Source organism: Curcuma longa, unplaced genomic scaffold (assembly GCF_044706935.1).
Source record: "Curcuma longa cultivar G26 ecotype Majalengka, Jawa Barat unplaced genomic scaffold, ITB_CL_G26_1.1 contig_20581, whole genome shotgun sequence".
Lineage (NCBI taxonomy): Eukaryota > Viridiplantae > Streptophyta > Magnoliopsida > Zingiberales > Zingiberaceae > Curcuma > Curcuma longa.
In genome coordinates this window covers 1-17,849 of record NW_027431416.1, presented here as the reverse complement: position 1 = coordinate 17,849, position 17,849 = coordinate 1, and the positions used below count along the sequence as shown (strand labels likewise).

Below are 17,849 nucleotides of genomic sequence, written 5' to 3'. Positions count from 1 at the left end.
CTTTGCATCATAGTTGTAGGGATCCTTGGTGTATCGCATGTACTCTTGGCCGGAATATGTTTGGACTTTGACATTAGGAATTTGCTTGATGATGTCCCAATTCTCGTTGCCCTCGAGACAGCTCTTCAACAGTTGCAGATTGCATTGCATCTCAAGCTTCCTCAAACTTCTGTGAGTGCTTGCTGTGTTGATATGCTGCTCGATCAAGCTCCGCAGCCACTGCCGAGATTCTCCACGCACTCTAAGTTGGGGCAGTTATCCACCCAAAGAAATCTTAATGACTGGATGTTGGATATCTTCTTCAACCCTCTGTCATAGGAGACGGCAAGCCTGTCAGCCAAGGTGAGGTTGTCGATCTCACCTAGCTCATATGTTAGTTGCAAGAACAGTTCGTTGAGGTTGGCGACTCGGTGGAGGCCATCAGGAAGAGCTCTTAGGTTTGGGCAGTCAATAATACTACACTCCCTGAGACTCGGAAACAACTTCATTGCAAGAGGTGTTCCATTGAACGTCCACTCCTCCCACGCGGGCATGCCTTCAAATTGGAGCACTTCGAGTTTGGGAAATGCAGAGCTTCTCGATCCGAGAAATTGAGACCCAATGGCTGTTATGGCCCATGCCATTACAATATTGAGGTACTTCAGCTGAGGCAATGTGCCCAAAGGTGGGAGCTCCGTGCAACATGGCAAATGAAGAAGCGACAAATATGTTAAGTTTGGAAAATATTCGGCCAAGGAAGAGGATGACATCCAACTCGGGAACTGTCGGCCAGGGTACGTATGGAAGAGAAGGTGGACCAAGGTTGATGAAGGCTGAGCCATTTCATTGCATATCCTCTCGGCTTTACTGATTTGCTCCTCACTCCATACCTTTTCTTCATTCTCAGTCTCCTCATTTTCATCTTCTGACCCAGTGCTTGTATCTTCTGCCTCCTCAGTTTCATTTCGTTGTCCAGAGCCATCATCCTTTCCATCACCCATGTCATTGTTTACATCTTCATCTTCCTTGCCATCGCCATTTGCTTCTTCATCAGCTTTAGCATCTTCGTCTCCACCATTAGGATCTTCCTCCTCCTCCTCATCTGGTTGCATCCATGCCAGTGTAAGATGCTTAAGAAAAGGCTTGTTTGCAAGTGCAGAGGCTCCTCCTTCTGCCCTTTCAAGCCTCACAATGCATAAGATTCTCAACATGGAGAGATTTTTCAGCTCTTCTAAATCACAACCTTCTTCAGAGGCTGAGTCATTCTGCCCAACCACAATTCCCTGAAGGTTATAGAATTTTTCTAGTTTCCCAATTCCCTTGGGCACATGAGTGAGCAGTGGACACTCTCTCATGTCAAGCCATCTTAGATTATGCAACTTAGTGATGGACACTGGGAAGTCTTTCCAAGAACTTACACTCTGAGATATCCAGACTCTGAAGGTTTACAAGATTCCCAATAGATGTTGGAATCTCATGTATATTTGTTCCATCGAGATCTAGATATCTTAAATGCAGTAGATCTCCAATGCAATCTGGAATCTTCTCAATTGATGTTTTTGAGAGATCCAGAACTCAAACACGGTAATGCTTGCAGTGCACTATCTTCGATCATATTGGTTTTAGGTGAGTCCATGAGAATTAGAGTTCTCAAACAAGCTTGTCTTAGAATTTGAGCTGGTAACACTAGCTGAGGCCCCATACAAGAGATTGACAGCCGCCGAATTTTCACATTATCATCTACTTTGAATTCTCTACCATGTCTATATAAAATTCCTTCCTCTCTCATTAAATGTGCACCGAGAGACCGAAAGTGATCATGCATAGAGAAGAAATCCTTGGACAAATCCATATTTACATTAACTTCCAAGAGATTCCTACAAAGTAGCTCTCTGTAAATCTCCTCCCGATATCTTCCATTGTTTTTTCTTTTTCAGTTGGAAGATCCCTCCTCAAGTTATTTTGTTCATCCATAATAAGACCTTCAGCAACCCAAAACTGAACAATCTCCTTAGAATACATGTTCTTTTGAGGGTATAAAGAGCAATAGAGAAAACATTGTTTTAAACTAGATGGTAAGTCTTCATAGCTCAAATATAAAGGCCTTAGTTCTTCCTTAATCTTATCCATGTTCCATGCATCACTTTCAAGAATTTCCTCCCATTTTGCTTTGTTTTTTTGGTATAGAACGCCACCAATAGCTTTAATTGCAAGTGGCAAACCATCACATTTATTGACAAGTTTAATTCCTATTTCTTCAAAACTTGTTATCTCATCTTCATCCGATTCACCATCAAATGCCCAATGTTTAAGTAAACTCCAACCACTTTTTTCATCCATTTTTTCAACCGAGTGGATATATGTAGGCTTCATTAGCATTACTTCCTCTTCCATTCTAGAGGTAACTAAGACGGTACAAGTTGCTGCACTTTGCATTATAGGTATTCTCAAGAAATTTACCCACACCGATGAATTCCATACATTATCTAGCACAATGAAAGTATTCTGTGTGAGAACAGACACAAGTTTATTTTCTAATTCTGCTTTACTTTTTCCATCAAGGTTTTCTCTTTTGGTTTCACTTCCTTCCTCAGACCTAATTAACTGTTTTAGTAAATCAGACTCCATATAATTTTGAGAAACATACAACCATTTTGTATTTGGAAAATTATTTTTGATCCGTTCATCCATGAATATTTTGCGTGCTAGAGTGCTCTTTCCTATTCCCCCTACTCCCACAACTCCAAAAACACGACACTTCTTTGGATCATTCTTGACTATTCTATCAATTAGTCTCTCAATAGCAATTTCTATTTGTGTTCCTACGACTTCTCCTTCAACTTGTATAGGAGATGTTTCATGTGTGTTCGCTTTATTAACACATCCAACTGGTTCTTTGGTTGCGCGATCCAAGTTATTCTTTATGACAGTATCTTTTTTTAGATCTTCCAATTTACTATTCAATGCTATAATTTGGTTGGCAATATCATGTCGATATTTAAGGCACTGAAAGCATGAAAATAGATAGCTGAAAGGGATGCTTACAGTTGATGAACCTGATAAAGCTTGAGCTTTCAATAACTTCCCCCCTTCAATCATACAGAGATCAATAACATCATCAGCATCATACATAACGTCCTTTAACTTCCGCACCCATATGTCAACTTCATCATTTCTATGTCTCTTTTGCTCTGCTTGTTGAAGATAATCATTGATTGTTCCCAACCTTTCTTGAAGGGCTTTGATCTCCTTGTCGACACCAAGCACCTTAAAGATCTCTGCCTCCATCATGTTTGCTGTGGCTGTCATGAATTTTGAGACAAAGAAATCTAAGACCATTGCCATTGTTGGTAAAAGGAAGAGGAAAGGGCTCACAAGTTGTGGAGTGTGATGTTTGTTTTTCATGGAGAAAATGTTAGTGCTCTAACGACTATATATATAGGCTTCAAACAATTAGAACAATGACATTAATTTCCCATTTAAAAATATACATTTGCATTATGTCATTGAGATTATTAAAATCTGGTTTTATTTTTTTATTATTGAAAATTAAATAATAACATTAATTTTCTATTTTAAAAATTAAACAATGACATAATGCAACTTTAAAAAAATAATTTTCATGTCAATTTGCTCCATTAAATATTAGTTTAGCACATGTACTTACAAACTTACAAGTTTAAATATATCAATGTATGTAAGGTAGATTGACTAAGTTAATCATTGAGATAAGCATCAATAATTAATGAAGAGTAGTTGAAATGCACGTTAAGAATAATAATAAAGTTATAGTAAGACAATCTTTTCTCTATATCTATTCACCATCTTCTTATATTAATTCATTCTCTCCATTATTATCAAAGGTTAGGTTGTACTCTCAAATAATTAATGAGGTAAAATGGAGATGACTTAAATTAAAATTGACTTGTACTATACTCATGTTAATGAAGAGTTCTTGTCATTTTTCATTGTACAACTAGCTTAATTATATATCTATTCATAAGATGTTTTATCCACTTAATATACAATCCACTTGCTCAATTATTGATCATTAAGATAATTCTTATTTTATCGTCGTATAGTTTGTCTTAAAGCTAAATGATTGAATAACTTTCTATTATTTTATAAATCAACCATGCATTGGTCATTTTTAATGCTCTATATGATTCGTCATATTCGTGAATATTTTTAATTAGGGATGATAGTTTAATTCAGTTTGATATAGATGTCTATCAATCCATCAGAATCAAAGTCATCTTCTAACTCTCATATGAAACTAGTGAGATAAGATCTCGATGCATAATCTTTGTGTTCGGAGTTCAAAGTTCATTAGGCTAATTTTCCATCAAAAAGTAGCTTAACAATTCATGTTAAATTGTACCAAATCACGATCGAAAGTGTACTTGAATCTTTACGTATGAGAAACATGAGTTAGATCTTCCGCGATTATATATAGAGAAAATCATCTTATTCCCTTTAGATAGAAGAGAAAAGAAACTTAGCTTATATGTTGCCTAGGGACCATAATCCTAGATATACAATGACATATGCCCTAATAAATATATATAGGCTCCAAACAATTAGAACTATATCATTAATTTTATTATTTGAAAAATAAACATTTGCATTTGTTTTGAGCTGAACGATGATATTATGAATGTTCGCATATCAAAACTCATTTTTTTAAAAATATCAAGAAAATTCTACGAGTAAAACAATCTTTTGTCTTTATCTATTTCTATTTTATTTACTAAATTCAGAGTCATTTTTTTATTAATTCTTGAAAAAAAAAACTAGATAAACATCGATCAATAAGAGTCAACTATTGCACATGAACATCTAATCAAAATTGTACTCACAAATAATTAAATTATGGTGGAAAAAAATTAGATAACTTGAATAAGAATCAATTATTGCACAGCTCATCAAAGGTTGTACTCATAAATAACTTGAACTATAGTCGAGTTAATGAAGGGTTCTTGTCATTTTCCATTATGCAACTTGGTCGTTTATATCTACCATATGATATTTAATCCACTTAATATACAACTAATTTACTCAATTATTTACCTTGAAGTTACTAAAAACTGGCATTCAAGTTCAATTAATTATCCATTCTTTTCAAAACAAAATAATTGATCGAGTGGAGTTTATATAATTTTAATGGAATATGGAGAATTTTATGCATATATTTCAGTGCACAAAGTATTATAAATTTGTAAATGTACATTATATTAATACTATTATCATTGAGATTATTAAAATCTGGTCTTATTTTTTTTATTATTAAAAATTAAATAATAACATTAATTTTCTATTTTAAAAATTAAACAATGACATAATGCAACTTTTAAAAAACTAACTTTCATGTCAATTTGCTCCATTAAATATTATTTTAGCACATGCACTTACAAACTTACAAGTTTAAATATATCAATGTATGTAAGGTAGATTGACTAAGTTAATCATTGAGATCATAAACATCATTAATTAATGAAGAGTAGTTGAAATACATATTAAAAAAAATAATAAAGTTTTATGAGTAAGACCATCTTTTCTCTATATCTATCCACCGTCTTCTTTTATTAATTCATTCTCTCCATTATTATCAAAGGTTGTACTCTCAAATTATTTTCATTGTGCAAGTAGCTCATATATCTATTCATATGATGTTTTATCCACTTAATATACAATCCACTTGCTCATTATTGGTCATTAAGATAATTCTTATTTTATCGCCGTATAGTTTGTCTTAAAGCTAAATGATTGAATAACTTTCTATTATTTTATAAATCAACCATGCATATTGGTTATTTTTAATGCTCTATGATTCGTCATATTCGTGAATATTTTTAATTAGGGATGATAGTTTAATTCAGTTTGATATAGATGTCTATCAATCCATTAGAATCGAAGTCATCTTCTAGCTCTCATATGAAACTAGTGAGATAAGATCCCGATGCATAATCTTTGTGTTCGGAGTTCAGAGTTCATTAGGCTAATTTTCCATCAAAAAGTAGCTTAACAATTCATGTTAAATTGTACCAAATCGAAAGTGTACTTGAATATTTAGGTATGAGAAACATGAGTTAGATCTTCCGCGATTATAGAGAAAATCATCTTCTTCCCTTTAGATAGAAGAGAAAAGAAACTTAGCTTATATGTTACCTAGGGACCATAATCCTAGGGGTTGAGAGCCGTGGCGATGCCCTCCCACCTAGGGGCTGCTCGGTAGCGTGACAGAAATCACGTTTTGCATCAATGAATATTTGAAATAATCAACTTGCATAAATGAGATTGAAAGAGTGACTTTTTGAATTGTTTAGTGAATATATCATTAGTTTGAGCATTTGATTGTGTAAATGTAGTAGAAATTTAATCTGATAAGATTCATTCCCAAATCACATTACAATCCATTTCATATATGTTTGTTCACTCATGGAAGATAGGATTTACTGCAATATATAGTGTCGATTTCTTATCATAATGCAATTTGGCAGGACCCAAATTATTAATTTGTAAGTCTTGTAAAGGTTATCTCAACCAAGTTAACTCATGTATAATTGCTATCATCATTCTATACCCTACCTTTGTAGAAGAACGAGAAACGGTTGTTTGTTCTTTGTCTTTCAAAAATAAGAGAAGAGACAAGAAAAACACAATATCCAAACATCAATTGCCTTGTAGTATTATGACTTCTAGTCAACATCACAATAACCAATTAAATTAAGATCATTTTTTATTAAAAAAAATACCTTGTCCAAGTGTCCCTTTAAATATCTTAGAACTCAAATAGCTGCATCAAGATGCAGTTTGTGTGGATGATGCATGAACTAACTAAGAAAATGCACTGAATAAGTGATATCTGAACGAATATTGTTGAGTAAATAAGTTTTTCAACAAATCTTTTATATCGTAAAGGATCTTTAAGGATTTCTCCATCTGTTGGTGTGAGTTTAAAATTGTGTTCCATAGAACAACTGATTAAAGGAGGTCTATGATGACCCATCTCATCAAGTAGATCTAATTTATACTTTTGTTGTAATATAGAAATTCCTTATTTCGATGTAATGACTTCTATTCCCAAAAGTATTTTAATTTTGGAAGGTCTTTTATTCGAAAGTGCTAATAGAGAAAGTTTTCAAGAGTCCTTATGGCATTAGGATAATTTCTTGTGATTATCATATTCAACATAAATCAATACAGCTATGAATAAGTCTCCATATGCTCATGTGAACAATAAGTGATTTGTCATAGACTGCTTATAACCAGCTTATCTCAATGTGTCTCAATGTCGTATAATGGTAAGAGAAGTATAAGGAAGTACATTATGGAAATGTCTCATCTTGCTATAAGATTAAATGCACTAAAACTTGAAATGTCTGAAAGTATGTTAGTGTATTTTATCATGATGTCTCTCCCTGTACAATTCACACTTTTTAAGATATCTTATAATCTCAAAAGGAATAGTGGATATTAAATAAGCTTATTGCTTAATATGTGTAAAAGGAGGAGAGATTGAGACGTGAGATATCTAAGAGTGCTCATTGTTGGTGTAGGGAGCACGAGTCTACCTTCAAGGTTTCGATGTTTAACAATATACCTAGGTTTGATCAGTTTGACAAGAGTTGATCCAAACATTACTTAATATTTGAATGTGAGTGAAGTTTAGTCAAGTCAAAGTTGACTAGAAGACTAGCAAAAAGTCCTAGTCAGTTGGACTGGACAAGAAATCCTAGTCTGTTGGATCAGGCAAAGAAGTCCTAGTTAATTAGATCGGATAAAAAATCCTAGTCTATTAGACCAGACAAAGAAGTCCTAGTCTATTTGATCGGGAAGGAGAAGTCCTAGTTGGAGGCTAATTAGGAGAAGTCCTAGCTGGAGGTTAGGCAAAGGAAGTCCTGGTTGTAGGTTATGCAAGGAAGACTTGGTGAGTGAAGCTAGGTAAGGAAATCCTGGTGAGTGAAGCTGGGCAAGGACGTCCTAACTGGAAGTTAGAAAAAGAGAAGTCCAAGAAGGTCAAGAGTAACCGGATGTTTGGCAGATAGGAAGTCTACTGAGTGACTAGTCCTAACTAGAAGTTAGACATGGGTAAGCATAGTAGGTTACACCTACAAGGTAAGACTTAGGTAAGCCTAGTAGGTCAGACAAACTACAAGTATGCTTAGGTTGCTTATTTATTGTATGTTGAGCTTGTAGGAAGCAAGAGTTGGAAGCAAGATTGAGGAAGCATAAGAGGAGCAAACAAAAATAGTCGAACCAAGTCCGGAGTCAACTCAGGCCAAACCTGAGTTGAATGGATCCGAGTGCCCAGATGTTACTCCAGGCGCCCAAATGGGTCCAAGCACCCCTGGTTGGTCCAGATGCTCAGATAAGGGCGAATTAACCCCGATAAAAATCGATGGAATCGGATCAGATCGGTTCGGGGCGCTCGAAAATGTCTTTATAAGGGCCTCAACGTGCAACACAAAGGATAACCCTAATTCTCCACAATGTTATCGTCCTGCGGTGCTGTTGAACATGAACGACGTCCTACTTGTGCAACCGGAGAAGCTCCAGGAAGGGTGTGCTACGCTTAAGGACTTCTAGAGCGGCTACACGAGTGGTTTGTTTATATTAAGTCTTATTGTCTTGTAATTCATTTCTATTATATTTTGAATTGTAAGACGGGTTTCTCCACATCTAGAAAAGTTCCAGAAAGAAGACGATTAATAGACGGGTGTCTTCCCGTACATAGGCTTTAGACACACTAACCCTAGGAGGTTAGTAACCAAGTAAAATTTGTAAGTCCCCTATGTTGTATTTAATATTCACTGCTAGTTTATTTGACAAAGTAAGCGAACAACGAGCGCTATTCACCCTTTTTAGTGCGCACTGATCCTGCAATTGGTATCAGAGTAGACATGCTCTTGATTGGACTAAACGCCATGGGAGCAAGAAGGTAAAAATGGAGAGAAGCTCCCTCCCCACCAACTTAGAGAGAGACGTGCTAGAAAGTAAGTTCTCCAAAAGTAATACCACAGCTCCCTCCCCACCAACTTAGAGAGAGAAGCTCTCCCTTCTCTCTAGAGTTGCTCTAGTGAGAAGGTGGTTGGCGGTTGGTTAGGGAGCAACGGCAAGGCTCTGGTTGGCTTCGACGTTCCTCTTTGAAGTCAACAGCGTTCTCCCTGCAGTGACGGGTGTTTTGACGTGAGGAACCATCTCTGGTTTTCCTAGCACGGATGTTGCTGGCGTGCAATGTGAGCTCGGTTCTAGCAGTAGGCTGAACAGAGTTTCTAGCACTAGGTGGCGTGGAGAAAGGCAGGTGCACCAAGAGCGCGGTGCAGGTGTGGAAGTGACTGGATCTGCCTTTGGGCACCACGGGAAGAGACGTTCTGTGGCTGTGCTTGCTGCAAGCAGGAGGTGCGACAAGGGTATTTCTTTGAGGTTCCTCCTGGTTTCTTCAGCAGGCTTGCAAACTCCTCACGTTGGCTGGAGGTTAGGGACGACCCACTAGAAGACAAAAAGGTGGCAGAAAGAATCTGAACCGTTGGCTGAAGCGGTACTCAGCATCATCCGCAGCGGGTGGCAGCCGAAACCAAGCACTCTACAGCTGGCGGTGCAGTTTCTGCATGCTACTCTCGGTGTAGAGGCAGAGTGGTGTTGCTGTTCCCTGTTCGTTTCACCAACATGGTAAAGAAAAAGCACAAGGACAAAGAGCACAGCAGGGGAGGCCAATCAGGACACGGTGTGTGCCTTCCGGAAGGTAGTTCAGTTCGGCAAAATACAAGTGTAGGTGTATCCTCTCCCGGTCAACAACCAGTGCAGAGGCATCCTGCACATGAGATGCCCTGTGGAGCTGATAAGGCTAAGGCAATGGGGATTGATGAGGTAGCTGACGCTAAGGTGGCAGTTACTGGTGTGGCAGATGATGTGGTTACTGGCGTGGCAGATAGTGTGGCTGCTGGTGTGGCGACGGAGATGGCGTACATGGCTGTGGACAATGACGATGGGCTGCTGTGACCGGAGGCGACATCGGAGGCTGTTGAAGTGGTGCAAGAGGATCATGCTGACCTGCCAGAAGAGGGTGTTTCCAAGGGGGTACCGGTCAAACAATGGGCTAATCTCTTCCGCAACAATCGGCATTCTCGTATGGCAACCCCTCTTGAGCAGCATGCGGCGACGGGCAAGGCGGTGAAGATTGATTTTCGTGACATAGATACGGTGGAGCATGCCATGGGTTTTTGCCTTGTGGGATGTTTCATGGGGCGTCATCCGGGGCGACAAGGAGTGGAGGCGATCATTCAGAAATGGAAGGTGAGCTGCCAATTTCACATGCACAAAAGTGGATGGATCATTTTTAGGTTCGAGACGGCGGCGGATCGGGATTCCATTGTGTCCGGCGGGCCGCAGTTTGTGTACGGTATTCCTCTGTTCCTTAAGAATATGCCTCCCTGTTTCTTGTTTGAGGAGGATGGGCGCTTCGCACCGGTATGGGCACAAATCCACGGCCTTCCTCCCGACTGTTGGATGGCGACGGTGCTTAGTCGTATCGGTTCGGAGATTGGGCGGCCACTCTACACGGATAGGCTCACCCGTACAAGAGAGCGCGTCGCTTATGCTCGAATACTAGTGGAAGTTGATATGATGCAGGATCGGGTTTTTCGAGTTCCGGTGGATCTGCCGACGGGGGTAAGCGTTGATCTTCTTATTGAATATGAGGTGATCCCAACATACTGCAGGACGTGTCAGCGGCTTGGGCACAAGGAGGAGCAGTGCAAAGTGAGGGCTCGACTGGCCTCGCAGGTAAACGGAAGTCCACCACCTGTTTCGCAAGGTGGCGGTCCAGGAGGGGATGTGGCTGATATGCTGCGGGAGCAAGCAATTGGCCAGCCGCATGCAGGGGTAGAGAATGAAATGGCGGCAATTACGCAGCAAGCGCAGGCTGGCGTGCATCATGCGTTGCTGGCTGGAGAACAACAGGCTCAATTGCAGAACAGAACAAGGCGTTCGTGCAGCAGGCAGCGGCGGCGTCTTCGGCAGCGTGCGCGCACCTGCAGCGCGCCAGCAGAACAGAATGCAGTCCGCACTCAGTGGCAAGCGCAACAATCTGCTGTCAGCATTGGACAGGATGTGCAGCAACGAGCTAAAGGCCTGGATCCGGAGAGGGTGAGCAAGCCCGGCCTGGATGTGGAAAGGCCGAACAGCCCGCAGCAGGACATGGTGGGCAGCAAATGCATGGAACCGCAGAGTGTTTCTGCCAGCATGACTACTGGATCGGAGAGTGTGACTCTGGGCTTTAAGGACACATGGACGACGGAGGATGGTGCAAGCTGCAGTAGGATAGCCCCCCCTGCCCCTACCGGGGAAGATGGGGCTGTTTGGCAACAGAGTCGGAGACGGTGGGCGCGAGCAGCCCAAACTCGTTCCCCATGCGCATAGCGAGCTGGAACATAACAAGCCCCTTAAGCACGGGGGGGGGGGGGGGGGTGCAACACCTCCTCGTTAGCAAGAATATACAAGTCATGGCCCTCCTTGAAACAAAGCTCACGGAGGATTGGCTCCCTTCGATACTTCGGCATCGGTTTAGTGGTATGAATTTTGTACATAATTTTGGGTATTCTAACCGTGGTCGTATTTTGATCTTTGTGGGACGCACAACGGGCTACGATGGATGTTCTTGAGGAGACTGAACAATATGTGCATTGCCGGATTGGATGTCTCATCACTAAGGCGAACTTTCTTGGCCACATTCGTGTATGGTCTTCATTCGATAATTGGACAGGCGGCCACTATGGAATTCTATCTTGCGGCTTAGCACGGAGATCTACGGAGCCATGGATGCTAATGGGTGATTTCAACTCCATTTTGTCTCCTGAGGACAAAGATGGTGGACTTCCGGTGACAAATTATGAAATACGGGATTTTGGAGCTTGTGTTCAAGCGTGTGGGTTGGAGGATCTTCATTCCGTTGGGTGTCGCCTAACATGGACAAATGGTAACACATCTTCTAAACTCGATCGTGCTTTGGTTAATGCTTATTGGTTCATTGATGAGTATGATAGCTTTGCGGAGTTCACGGCTCCTGGCTGTCTTTCGGATCACTCATGTTGCATTGTCAATATCATACCTAGAGAGCGAAGGCCTACCCGGTCTTTCAAATTCTACAATATGTGGGCACTTCATCCGGATTTTCATGACTTGGTTGCGGAGGCTTGGCATGAAACAGTGGAAGGATATGCTCAATTTACACTTAAGGCGAAGCTCACTTCGCTTAAAAGGCGGCTTCGAGCACTTGATCGGGAACATTTCAGCCACATCTCAGAACGAGCGCGTCGAGCGAAGGAGGAACTAGAAGCAGCACAGTCCACTTACTTGGCAGGGCTGACACTCAGGTGATGCACCTGTTGCGGGCGTGGCGTATGCGGGTAACGTGCAGACCACAGCAGATGGCATGCTGGGCGCCACACTGGACGTTGATTCCCTGGACGCTACTGTGCAGGACGCTACTGTGGGAAGAACGGGCAGATTGGTGCAGGATGTTAATGTGGAAGGAACGGGCAGATTGGTGGCTCGAGCAGATGGTGAGCCATGCGCTGCAGATGGAGCACTAGACTATGCAACCATGCGACGGCGTGCAGTCTTGCTTGCTGATGCGGAGCGGCTATTCTATCAACAACGAGCACATGGAGCTTATATCAGGGGTAGTGATCGATGCACACGATTCTTCCATGATTTGGTGAAGCGGAATAACAAGCGAAATGCCATGCTTAGCATTGCAAAGCCGTCCGGGGAACTGACAGAGAGTATGGAGGAGGTGGCGGCTGTGTTTGTGGCGCACTTTACTGGCCTTCTAGGTACTGCAGTGTGCTGCAAATTGCTGGACAGTGCTGCTCTGCCTGGACAGCGGCTCAATGAGGAGCAAGCAGCGGCTTTGGAGGCTCCGATCACTGCTGAGGATGCCCGGACTGCTTTGTTTGACATTGGTGGGGACAAGGCGGCGGGACCGGATGGATATAGCTCTAAATTCTTCATCTCGGCATGGGATACGGTAAAAATTGATTTTATTGCGGCTGTGCAAGAATTCTTTCGCACCGGACAGCTCCTTAAACAATGGAACCACACTCTTATAGCCTTAGTTCCTAAAGGTGATCATGCATCGACGGTCAACGACTATCGGCCTATCTCGTGTTGCACTGTCTTCTACAAGGTCATCTCAAAAATCATGGCGTCCCGGCTTTCGGAGGTATTGGGTGATTTATTGGACCCGGCTCAAGCGGCTTTTGTCAAGGGTCGTTCCATTTGTGAGAATATACATTTGGCTCAAGAACTCATCCGCAAGTATGGCCGTAAGCGGTATCTCCCCGGTGTATGCTTAAGGTTGACCTCCGGAAAGCTTTTGATACGGTTGACTTGGACTTTCTCATGGCGGCTCTTGTTGGTTATGGATTTCCCCAACAATTCAGGCGTTGGATATGGGCATGTATATCTACGGTTTCCTATTCCGTGTGCATCAATGGGGCTATGCATGGTATTTTCATGGGAAGCGGGGGCTACGGCAAGGTGACCCATTATCTCCCTTGCTCTTTGGTTTATGCCTTGAGGTTCTCTATCGGAAATTGAAGGTGGTGGCAACCCGGCCCGGTTTTCATTATCATCCCATGTGTGGGGAGGTAAGGATTACTCACTTAGCATATGCGGATGACCTATTATTATTTGCTAGGGCGGATCCTTCCTCACTTTCGGAGGTCTCACAATGTCTATCGGAGTTTGGTGACATGGCGGGTCTTCGGGCGAACCTTATGAAATCCAACATTTATATGGCGGGGGTAGATGATCGAAGCAAGGCGGATCTCCTTCGCATTACGGGGTTTTGTGAGGGAACCTTCCCCTTCCGGTATCTTGGTGTCCCTTTGGCGGCGGCGAGGCTTCGGGTCAGGGGCGGAGCCAGGATTCGTCCGAAGGGTGGGCCAAATTTTTTTAACAAATTGATAAAAAATAATAAATATATTTAGATTATAATAAAAAGTAAACAATTATCCAAGAAATACTTAAAGATCAGTTCTTCGTGTCTTCAAATTCTTGAAGTCTTGAATTATATCATCATAATCATATTTCTCTGCAATTCCACCTTCTATGTATACAAGAAGGAGATGGCGAACTAATATTCACATGCATTTGATCGTGAAGGAAGCAGGATCGTTTTCAGATTTCTAGACTATAAGATGAATATGATTTATGTAATGAAAGAAATTTTTGCATCATTTTTCTTGCCTGTCTGTGCAGATTAGAATCATGGAGTCCTTGGAACGTGAGGTGAGAAATTCTTTCATGTTTGCTAAACGTATCTCCTGAGCTATGGCGGCATGGAAGGGTAAGACTTTCATTTGTGTTCCTTTTCTATCAAATCGATTCAAGGCATTCTCAACCTTTCTGCAAGTTTCAATCTGTAGAAGAAAAGGATGTTAATGGTTAATATACCGTTCAATCTACAGAAGTCAGACATAAACTTAGTTTTAAGTATGGCGAGAGACCAACTTGTAGGAGATAGTCAATGAGTTGCATTCTGCATTCTTTTAGTTTGAGAAAAAACAAAAAACACAAAATCCAACTAGCATGAGAGTAATCATGCCTTGCACAAAAATAAAACACTCGAGAATGTTTAAACACTCCGTGTTTCTAATAAATCACATGTTCTGCAAACTGTTACCTTATTGCAGAAAACAATAGTTTTAGGAACTGGTGTATTTTCTGTCAACTGCAGAAGAGCAGATTTCTTATTTAGAAATGCAGTTTCTGGATTCTTTTCCTCGCCATCAGCTCCACTGCAGTCAACAAGAACCTGCAAGTGAATCGTTCTACTCATCACAAATTTAAATTAAATCAACTGCTGTGGGAAACACAAAAAGAGCAATCATCATCTTTAACAACAAACTGATATACATGTTATAAAAGAAAAATCTAAGACAACATAATCATGTTAAATTTCCCCAACCTCCACTACCCTCAGTTTTGAGTTGTTCTTCAGGAAAGGTATCGCTGACCAAATAGAAAAACAATGGAAGAAACAAAAATTTCAATAACATACCAAGTAGCTGCTTACCACTCAAAGATAGAACTAATAACATAACATACAACTAACCTCTTCGAGGCCAGAGCTTGTCCGATGCATGCCAGGTCCCATCTAAGGTTGGTTAGCTGCAGAAAGCCTTCTTTAAGTAAATAAATAAATCGGCCAGGTGTTGCTATAAGAACATCAGATTCTTCATTAAGATTCTCTAACTGAGTTCTCTGTCGGAAACCACCAGTTGCAATGACTGATCTAAATGGAACACCATGTTTTGCTATTGATCGGCAATTACTAAGAACCTGCAGGTACAAGGTATAAAGTACAAACACAAAATGAGAGCAGTAACAAAAATTCATTTATTAAGTAATGAACATAAAAAAAACAACATTTGCCAGGAAAATAAACAAAAGCAAGAGGAACATAATATATTGACATACCAATAGTAACCCCTCGGAGCATATCTAATCTCTTTTCAAAATAAAGTTGCCAATTTCTAGGCAATCTATGAAACAAATGGCAAAGTCGCATGAAAGTCAAAGAGCAGCAGAAAATAAGGCTCAAACCCTTGGCCTTTAGACGGTTTTGGCTTGTTTATCAATCTTAATCCAGACTGGTTTCAAACTTCTGGACAAAAAACTTGTTGAAATATCTACAACAAACTTGTTGAAATATTTCCGGACTGTGAAGTGATCATGGGATCTGTTAGTTCCTTCAAGGGATGGGGAGGTTCGGCGAACTGGCCAGCAGGAGGAATCGGGCGAACTGGCGAAGGCAGGCGGAGGCGGCGCTGAGCGCTCGCGGTTGGAGCAGGCAGCGGCGATTGCAGCAGTCGGCGCTCGCGATTGCGGGAGGAGAGGGCGCGCGATTGCGGGAGGACCGGAGGAGACGGCTGTGGGAGGAGGCGGTGGATGGTATTGGTTAGGGTTTTCCTCAATCGCTGCAAAAGGTTGGAACCGCCAACCTAGCGGCCCCCCCATCCCAGGCCCCACCAGTATGAGGGGGAGTAAACCACGGTGAATGCGGGCCCAGCCAGGACACGGGGGCGAAGGGCAATTTGCATAGCGGAGATTGATATTATCGCAACTGCCGCTAGGGACCTTCGAACCCACGACCTCAGCTGCAAGTTACCGTGTCCTGACCGGCTGCTCCCGCCCGTGGGGGCAGGGTTTTCCTCAATCGCGACTGTAGGAGAGGAGGAGGCGGTGGATCGTCGGGTGGGGGTTTTTTTTTTTTTACCGAGTAAGACTGGGCCATGGCCCAGGTTGGCCCACCAATAGCTCCGCCCCTGCTTCGGGTGTCAAATTATGAACCACTACTTAATGCAGTGAGGCGCAAGATTGGGGGATGGCCCAAGCACACTTTATCCTATGCGGGGCGGCTTGAGCTAGTGCGATCGGTGCTTCGAAGGGGTGGAATGTTATTGGCTCTCTATCCTCCTGGTTCCGAGTGGGGTGGTGGACAAGATCTATGGTATATGTCGCTCGTTTGTTTGGTCTTCTAAGCATCCGGTAATCTCGTGGGCCACATTATGCCTTCCGAAGGAGGAGGGTGGCTATGGATTACGGGATCTTCATGCGTGGAACTCGGCTTTGCTATGCCGGGCTTTATGGAATTTACAACGTCAAGCGAAATCCCTTTGGGTAAGCTGGATAATGCACCATTATTTGAAAATGTCGGACCTTTGGCATTGGCAGGTGCGGCACACGGACTCACCATTGATGAAGAAGCTGGGTCAACTTCGGGATGGCATCTTGCAGCGAACATCGAGCGTGCAGGAGGCTAAGGAGCTACTGGACCGGTGGTTTTCAGAGGGCAGCTACTGTGGTGAACATCCGGGAGCTGAGTACGTGCAGGATGGGGACCGAGCAGATGAATTGTGCACTGTGGGTGGCGCAGGTGTGGCCCACGCCCATGGCACGGATGCAGCTTCACCAGGCAATATGTCGGGCTTGCCAGTCGGTGGCCAGCAGCATGGACGGTATGGGAGTAGAAGGTGCAACGGGCCTGTGCATGGTGCCGGTGCAGCTCAAACAAACAGTGCACTTCATGGAGCACCCATTGCCCAGCAGCATGTAAGCTATGTGGACAGGCAACTTAGTGGCTCGTGGTGTGGTTTAGCAGAGCACCATGGAGCCGGTGATTGGCTTTGGACGGGTGGACAGAGCAGTACCCTCACTGGTGTGAATGGAGCAGCGGTGTTGCAGGTCCGGTTTGGCATTGGGCGTGCAGGAGATCCTCCTTGGATGAGCAGTGGCGCCCCATGGTGTGGACCGCCAGCGCACCATGGGGAAACTGACACTGGGCGGGCGCTCCAACACGGCAAACGGACAGGAGTGAGTTTGGCGTATGGATTTTTTCGGCCACAAGGCACTATGGTCTCATGGGCGACTGCGGTGTGGCGGGTAGGCATCATGCCTAAGCATCAGTTCACTTATTGGTTAGCAACACATGGGAGACTGCGCACTGCAGATCGCATGTCGTATGACCCGTTGAAGGAGTGCACATTATGTCATTCAGCGGAAGAGTCGAATGCTCATATCTTCTTTCGCTGCTCTTTCACTAGGCGACTATGGGACTTGGTACGGCGATGGCTCTGCATTCGACCACAGATTTTTACGATGCCTCGGCTCTTTCGTGCTTTTCGGCATGAGCTGCGTGGAAAGGGAAGGGTGCGAAAGGCTAGGGATTTGGCCATTTCATGTATGATCTTTCTTGTTTGGCAAGCTCGCAATCAAGCTCGTTTTGAGGGCCGTGAGTCATGTGTTGAGAGGTTGTTCCTCAAAATACGGACCCACGTGCATCGGTTTGTAGGAGCATAGCT

At 42.5% G+C, this 17,849-nt stretch overlaps 1 protein-coding gene and 2 pseudogenes across 1 annotated transcript; 1 reads left to right on the top strand and 2 right to left on the bottom strand.

Moving 5' to 3' along the window:
* Positions 1-6: 6 nt before the first annotated feature.
* Positions 7-3,324, bottom strand: LOC141817450 (disease resistance protein RGA2-like; annotated as a pseudogene).
* An 8,308-nt stretch (positions 3,325-11,632) lies between these two features.
* LOC141817449 (uncharacterized) lies at positions 11,633-17,831 on the top strand (annotated as a pseudogene).
* Positions 14,085-15,893, bottom strand: LOC141817448 (DEAD-box ATP-dependent RNA helicase 50-like). The gene is made up of 4 exons (XM_074705090.1): positions 15,466-15,893; positions 15,101-15,327; positions 14,669-14,800; positions 14,085-14,405 (listed from the first exon to the last, which is right to left on the bottom strand). Exons 2-4 carry the CDS (start codon positions 15,140-15,142, stop codon positions 14,220-14,222), a joined length of 360 nt encoding a protein of 119 aa, XP_074561191.1. The 5' UTR covers positions 15,143-15,327; positions 15,466-15,893; the 3' UTR covers positions 14,085-14,219.
* Positions 17,832-17,849: the final 18 nt, after the last annotated feature.

What these genes read in the sequence shown, in the direction of transcription:
- LOC141817448 (XM_074705090.1), bottom strand. Translation starts at nt 15,142, where the DNA reads ATGGGACCTGGCATGCATCGGACAAGCTCTGGCCTCGAAGAG. An exon ending in CAAGCTCTGGCCTCGAAGAG is followed by an intron (nt 14,801 to 15,100) that starts GTTAGTTGTATG and finishes ATTCACTTGCAG; the next exon opens with GTTCTTGTTGACTGCAGTGG. An exon ending in CTATTGTTTTCTGCAATAAG is followed by an intron (nt 14,406 to 14,668) that starts GTAACAGTTTGC and finishes TTTCTTCTACAG; the next exon opens with ATTGAAACTTGCAGAAAGGT.